The sequence below is a fragment of the Cenococcum geophilum genome (genome assembly GCF_001692895.1).
Source record: "Cenococcum geophilum 1.58 unplaced genomic scaffold K441scaffold_13, whole genome shotgun sequence".
Classification (NCBI taxonomy): domain Eukaryota; kingdom Fungi; phylum Ascomycota; class Dothideomycetes; order Gloniales; family Gloniaceae; genus Cenococcum; species Cenococcum geophilum.
In genome coordinates this window covers 2,025,247-2,033,286 of record NW_027137571.1, presented here as the reverse complement: position 1 = coordinate 2,033,286, position 8,040 = coordinate 2,025,247, and the positions used below count along the sequence as shown (strand labels likewise).

Sequence of the window (8,040 nt, the reverse complement as noted above, 5' to 3'; positions counted from 1 at the left end):
AACAGAACAGAACAGGTCAGGTACGGGTATAAATAGGGGTTGTAGGGGAACGTGCGTAGGTGTCTCGGGACGAACGTGAGCACGGGTCAAGAACGTCAAAGCGCGCAGAGACGTGAGAACGTGTGAGTCCCGTGACACTTACTACCTATCTCTATTATATATACCTACCTTATATATATAGAGGCTATAGAGCTATATTTAATAGATAGAGTTCTTATTCCTAATCGTCCGTTTAACATTCGATCTTATTATTATATTTACCTATATACCTAGCCCATTAACAAGTCTACCGTACTTTCTACTATAAGGCTTTGTTATACTTATAACTATTAAACGGATAATTAGGAATAAGAACTCTGTCTATTAAAGAGGGCTTTAGAAGCTCTCTATATATATATATAAGGTAGGTCTAGGCAACTAAGATAAATATTATAGGCAATTAAGATAAAATAGAAAATAGAAATAGATGGTAAGATATAGGGTACTAGGCATCAAAAACAGTAGTAAGATAGTAGCAATGAAATCCGATTCAGGTTGACACGAAGGCCTTAGTATTAGGACTCTGTAAGGGATCTTTCTCTCTTAAAGGACAATTATCTATACCTGAGACTCGTTGTATTGGTTTTGTACCTCTACATATAAATGCAAGAGTGGGCTCGAGCCTAGTAATAGTAAGTATCAAATTTTTTGAGGAATCAGCACTTTAATAGAGCTAACTAACCTTCTAGTAAAGCCGGTGTGGGTACGAAGGCCAACTTGACGTTAGAAAAAGAGTAATTTTTTCCAAATTCGAAATCAGTCTATCGCACGATTGTTTCCAGCGTTATGGAGGTTTCCGGCTATAGACTCCATTATCATCTGTTCTGAAACGTACGACTCTTCCTGTGCTCGACTAAAACGGATTTCAGGATCAGAACGAATACTCGTTGATCAAACCCCATTCTTTCCTTCAATGAAGCCGTAATTCGAACAAGTGACACCGATTCATCATCATGGGGTACCCACGCGCTCACTGAATCTTCTCTGGTTCGGGGCGTGGCTTTCGAAAGGTCCAAACCACCACTCACGAGAAAGTAAGAGGCCTTATCTTGCCCCGAGATGGCTCGAATGCCACAAACTTCGTCCGTTGAGAATCTGGAAAGAGAGAGTACTACTAAAACACAGGGTCCTTCAACTAGACTATGAGTCAACTCGACACACATAAGCTCGTTCCCACTAAAGATGACAGTTTGTGTCTCCGGATCTAGCTCCAATGGTTGGAGAGGAGTGTCCGCAAATACTCCTCCGACATTCAAGCTGTGGCGTTGTAATGTATTGGATACCACATGAACAATCGGAGAATAACCTGACTCTAAATGCCATAAAAGAGGCACCCTCTCGAGACTCAAATATACTTTTTGCAGAGGTTTGTCCACGGCGTTCTCAATGGGAATGTGGAATGGCGTTCCACCAAAACCCCACAAACGCATGTAGGTATCCCGAGGCCCAGCCTGGAAAAGAGGCAGTGCAAGAACAGTAGACTCTTGTCGCTGGTCCTGGCAATCCAGAATCGCCAGCACCCGGCGGCCCGAGCTCGAGGAGGGGGGAGGGTCCCTTAAATCTGGAATAAGTGGAAGCACCAGTTGGATGCCTCTGCTGGTAATTAAGTTGAGGGAGGAGTCCGTGTTATATGGCAAAGGCACAACATCTTCAGAGCCCTCAAAGTCGGAGGGGTCATCTGCTAGGATGCTCCCCGCGTCTATGGAAATCTCGCTATAACGCGGTGCTATACGAGATGCAAATAGGGAGTGATCTCTTGAACTTTTCCAGATCTCTTGTTCCAGCCTCTGGAAGGCGGCATTCCCCTCTCCGTAAAGCAACGGCATCGTGACACCAAAGATGCCCAGAAGGGAGTATGCTCGATCTTCAATTCTTGTCGTTTGTCTTTTTGCCGCCCATGACATACGGCGGGCGACGCTATGAGCTGATAGACCATAATGGCGATAGAGAACGGTCTTCGGTATTCCAGTGATTCGAGAGATTGGGCCGGCTAGATCGTGCTTGTAGCCAATACGCCACCAGCCGGATCCAAAGAGATGAACCGTAATCGGAGCTATCAGCTCTTGCAGTGTCCATCCTCGCGTAAACCACCTACTCTTTTCTAAATCCGTTTCAGAGGAGACATCCTGCAGGTAGGCGTAGCACATCAGCGACTGTTCGTACCACTTGTACATGGAGTTGATCGCCTCGGACAACTCGGCGCTACTACTTTTGTCGATACAGCAGGTGTCAACCCATAAGTATTCATGCCCATCCTTGAGAGTTTGATCTTTTGCAAAATTGATTTTCTGGTAGCCCGCTTTTTTGGTATACGGCTTGCTTCCTGGCTTTGCTGTGCCTTCGAGATCGGAATAAGTTACCTCTTCTTCACCCCATGTGTGCGAAAGGATGCAATAAGCCGGAATGTTGTCTCCGAAAAACTCTTTAAGCTGATGTGTCTTGACATTAATGAGGCGCATCTTGGTTTAAGTCCCACCGAATGTCAGGTGTGGACTAATTGTATGTACTTTGGGTTGAATAAAGTTCGTATTGCCGATAGCTGGAAGAGAGGCCGCAAAAGCCGCGGGGCATGCAAGATTACCATATAAACACCCCATAAATACCAGAGAGCCTATTCCGAGGGGGCGCTGGGGTTGTTCGCGCCAAACGAGGTCCTCCAAAGGCAAACATCCCTTGCCTGCCTCCGCTGGCCCACGCGCTAACTAAATCGACGCCAGCATGCTTCGCGGCTAAGCCCGGTAGTGTGCGAGGGCTCACTCTTTGCACCAGCTCAGAGCTTCCTGTACTCTGTGCTGTGCCCCCCCTCGGACTGTTTTAACCAGTAAGCAGTGATGTAACCGGTTTGGACCGGTTCTAGAATTTGCTCTAAAACCAATCCAAAAATCAAATCAAAGCTCCAAACCGGTTCTAGAACCGGTTCAACCAGATAAACCAGATAAAATAGTATATATTTAAGTATAATATAGTATATAAAGTAGTAGAGGAGTATAAGGGAAGGAGTAGTTAAATAGAGTTATAAAACGGTTTAGGGACCTATATAGCTTAAGCAACGTCAGCAGCTATTACTAGTCTTGGCATAGTGTTGAGAAGCAGCTTAGTTGTTAATAAGCGTATATTTAACAGTGTCGCTCTTAGCTTCCTTATCTTCTATATCTTCCTTACTGCTATCCTTATCGCTATCTTTATCTTCCTTATCCTTCTGCTTATCCGCTTCCTATATATTTACTACCGCATCGTCTTTTACTTAAGCCTTTCCTTTGGCGGCAGCCCTAGCAGCAGCCTCTTCCTTATATTGCTTATTAATATTAGGATCTACGCCTTTTATAAAGGCCTTTACTTAAGGGCGCCCAAACTAGGACTTAAGGCACTTGTTTGTGTAACGGAACCTTATAGCAGGAACTATAATAGGCTTGTTAATAGGCTAGGTGTATAGGTAATGCAAATTAAAGTTAACAACGTAATAATAACTGGTGGAGTAGTTGCCTAACAGATTAACTCTAGTTATATTCTGAGAATTACTATAAAGAAGGAACTATCTAGGTAGGGACTAAGGATCCTTAAATATATAACCGTACTCCTATAAAATCCTCTTTATACGTAATATACGTCTTATATATAAGGTATATAAGTTCTTCTTATTCCTCTTATTTAATATATAGCATGTTATATAACCTTAGTTACTATTCCTCGTTATATAGTTCTACCGGCTTTATTCTAGACCGTGCCTAAATTAATTAACTAGCTTCTTCTAACTCCTCTCCTAGTAGTTATAATATTATACTTAAAGCGTCTATAATACTATCTCCCTCCTCTTTATCTTTATCCTTAAAGATCCTAAATATCTTTAAGTTGTTTACTAGAGGTATAATATCCGTTTAATTAATTTAGTTAATATTATTACTTATTATACCTAAAGCAATTTCTTCTTTATATGCCCAACGTCGTGCTCGCACTATTGCTATAATATTATCTTTTAGTAGGATTATACCGTCTCTATATTCTCGTTATTTAAAAAAGGGGTTAGTTTATATTACGTTAGCGAACCCATTTTCGCGATAACTGTTTTTTTACTTAAAGTGCACTAAAGCAAATATTTATTCGTTCTATGACGTTTGCTTTACTTTTAATGCTAAATATATATAACCTATTACTCTTAATAGTCGTCTAGTTCCCTAATTAATTTGTCTTAGGGTCTTATATTTAATCTACTGCTATATAGCTAAATAGTAAATTGTTTTAAGCCTTTGCTAAGTTAAAACGTTCTTAGGGTGCGGAATAGAAAGCCTTAGATACTCGTATCGCGGCATTTACTCGCCTACTCCGTCTTAAAAAGGTTTATAAGAAGGTCCGTTTTAAGGAGTAGAAACTTATAGAATAGGGTTTATAGGAACTTAGTAATAAAAGAACGGATTCTCTTTTAATAGAGAAGGAAATAGATTTAAGTAGTTCGGTAACTGCTCTTCCTAGGTCCCCCTTAGGTAACTTATTCTTTAGCGATCCTTTTTCTTTAATATTACCTAACCTAATTTCTTTTAATACTTTTATACCTTTTCTATAGCATTCTTTAAATTCTCTAGTAGCTTCTAGGTAGTCTTAGTATAGCCTATCTACTTAACCTTATACTATATTTTATTATTAATATCTTTATAACTAATAATCTTTAAAACTTACTATTTTTTTTTCTTATCCTCTATATATGTCTACTTTGTAAACTAGTAGCTTAATATTCCTATATACTGGCTCTAGTATTATAATATGCTATATAGGGTAGATTTTTATCTTAGCTAGTAGGTTTAATTTAAATATAACTAGTAAAATCCTTTACGTAATTTTAAAAGGTCCTAGTCTAATATAGTCTAACTTCTTACTTAGTTGTTAACTCTTAAAATTTTTGTGTAATAGCTACACTTTATCTCCCTCCTTAAGATCTGGTCCCTTAGATCTCTTAATATTATAGTACTTTTTTATTCTCTTTTATACTTTCTTTACTAATTCTATAAGGTCTATATAAAGATTTATTAATGTCTTTATTCTTTTTTTAGCTATACTACTTATTTTCTTTACTTATTATAGTAATAATAATATTCTTAGCTTATATCCATAATTTGCCTTAAATAGTAATATGCCTATTCCTTTTTAAGGTGTTATATTATATATAAACTATATAACTAGTAATAACGATACCTAATTATTCTATACGTGATTAATATAATGCCTTAAATACTACTCTAGTATCTAATTTAATCTTTTTATTTAATNGTCTATCTACGGATAATATATAGTAAAAGTTACTACTCTAACTCCTTATTCCGCTAAGAATACCTTCTAAAATACTACTATAAATCTTAAATCTCTATCTAATATAATTTTACTTAGTGCTCCGTATTTTATAAATACTTCTTTAATATAGATTCTAGCGATATCTTCCGCTAAGATTTCTTCTGTATACGCTATAAAGTATCCCTACTTTATAAGCTTGTTTACTATTACTAAGATCGCGTTATAGTCTTGTCTGGTAATAGGGTCTCTTAACTTTAGTAACTTAATAATAAAGTTCTATAATATAACCTTCTATAATCTCTCTGGTGTTTTAATAGGTTATAGCCCTCTATATAGCTTATACCTTATTAATTTATTCCTTTAGCAATCTAGATATTCCCTTATAACTTTTCGCGCTAAGCCCTAGATTCCGTTAATAATATACTCCTCTTAAAGTCTTAATACTAAGCCCGTAGCTCTATTATATCCTTAAGTTAATCCCTTATAGAAATCTTTTATAAATTGCTCTACTATGCTTTTTAGGATATACTTTACTTCTTAATTTTTGTATATATCTATCTATAGATCTTCTAATTATACTTTTAGAATTCTCTATGCCTAAAAGCTTTCTGGTAACTTATAAACTCTTTTTAACTTATTATTTTCCTAAGTTGCTATAATTTTCGGGTAATTATATCTAATTAATCTGTTTATATCTTTTTGTAATAAAGCCCCTAATAGCTTTTTATTATTTTATAGTTTAGCTTTATAACTTAAAGCGTTTACTTGTATATTATTTATACTTTTAGTATACTAAATTTTAAAATAGTATTTTATAAGTATCTCTACCTATCTAACCTATCTTTAATTAAGTTCTTTTATTATTAGGAACCCCGTTAGGTTCTTATAATCTATCTTAACTATAAATAGTTTTTCTATAACGTATTCCACCATCGAGCCGGCAGAACCATCGAGCCGGCAGATCCATTTCCCCACCAAAAATTATAAAAATCACAATATAATATCTTAACAACCACTTAATAATAAATTCTAATAATTTAGATTTAGACTTTTATATACACTCTACAGCTTCTATTAAAGTTGCATAGTAAATAGTTTAGTAGTTTTTAAGATATAGTAATTTGGCTATATTTTGGCCCCCAAATTTTAATACCTTAAAAACTACTAAACTATTTACTATGCAACTTTAATAGAAGCTGCAGAGTGTATATAAAAGTCTAAATCTAAATTATTAGAATTTATTATTAAGTGGTTGTTGAGATATTATATTGTGATTTTTACGATTTTTGGTGGGGAAATGGATCTGCCGGCTCAATGGTTCTGCCGGCTCGATGGTGGAATACGTTACCTTATAAGAATACTCTTTATTTTTTTAATACTATAACTATACCTAATAACTCCTTATTATAAATGTTATAGTTTAACTTTAGTAGTGTTATCTTTTAACTATAATATGCTACTAGATGCTATTTATCTTAATACCTTTATATAAAGTATACCCCTAGTATATAGTCTAATATATCTATTTCTATAACCGTTTTTAGTCCTAGTTAATAGATTTTAAAAACTAGCTCCTAGGTAAATAACTTTTTAACTTTTTTAAAGAGTTTTTATTACTCCTCTCCCTATACCTATAGTTCTTCTTTCTTTATTAATTACGTAAATGGCTTAATATCCTTTAACTACTGCGCTATAAACCTTTTATAGTAATTATAAAACCCTAGGAATAATCTTAACTACGTAACGTTCTCTAGTTCTTACTAATTTACTATAGCCTTAATCTTTTTTAGAACTATACTAAGTTGGCCTAGTTTAATAATAAATCTAACGAAATTGGTCTTCCTAGTGAAGAACTTATATTTTTTAATTGCTACTAGCATCTGTTCTTCCTATAGTCTCTTTAAGACCTATTTAATGTGTTCCTTATATTCTTTCTTAGTTATTAAGTAGATAATAATATTATTAAGATATACTATAACAAATTTATCTAAGTATTCTCCTAATATATTATTAATATGCTTCTAGAACGTTACTAGTGCGTTTATAAGCCTAAACTGTATAACTAATAGCTTATATAGTCCTTCCTTTAACTTAAAGGCTGCCTTCTATTCGTTACCTTCCTTAATCCTAATCTAATAGTATGCCTATCTTAGATCTATCTTTATAAAGATTTACGCATTGCCTATCCTATCTTAGATTTCGCTAATTAAGGGTAAAGAATATCTATCCTTCCTAGTAATGCTGTTTAACTGTCTATAGTCAATATACAGCCTTAGTTTACTATTCTTCTTTAGTATAAATAGTACTGGATAACCTGCTAATAACTGCGATAGTCTAATATATCCCTTTTATAGGTTTTTCTAAATAAACTCTTTTAGTGCTCTACCTTTCTCTTTAGTAAGCTTATAGATTAGAAAGAACTTTAGACTTATTTTTAGTTCTAACTCTATCTTATAGTCCCACGCTATATATTTTAATAGCTTTTTACTTTCCGGTAATTATAGTTTCTTACCATACTTATAGTATCTTTTTAGTATATAACTTAAGCCTCGCTTAGTCTCTTTATATATTGCTCTAACTTAGTACTATACTAACTTAGCTTGTTATCGCAACTTGTATTATTAAGTATCCTTAATATTAACCTAACCTATAATCTAATCGATCTTTAGATTATATTCCTATAACTAAGGCATTTTTAATACTGCCTTATCCCGTCCTAAT

General features: G+C 34.9%; 1 protein-coding gene across 1 annotated transcript; it reads right to left on the bottom strand.

Annotated features, from left to right (window-relative positions):
* Positions 1-356: 356 nt before the first annotated feature.
* K441DRAFT_49422 (HET-domain-containing protein) lies at positions 357-2,677 on the bottom strand. The gene is made up of 2 exons (XM_067641993.1): positions 722-2,677; positions 357-662 (listed from the first exon to the last, which is right to left on the bottom strand). The coding sequence occupies exon 1, from the start codon at positions 2,496-2,498 to the stop codon at positions 855-857; it is 1,644 nt and encodes a 547-aa protein (XP_067506050.1). The 5' UTR covers positions 2,499-2,677; the 3' UTR covers positions 357-662; positions 722-854.
* Between the last annotated feature and the right edge of the window lie 5,363 nt (positions 2,678-8,040).

Excerpts from the sequence above, each read along its gene's own strand:
- K441DRAFT_49422 (XM_067641993.1), bottom strand. The coding sequence starts at position 2,498 with ATGCGCCTCATTAATGTCAAGACACATCAGCTTAAAGAGTTTTTCGGA.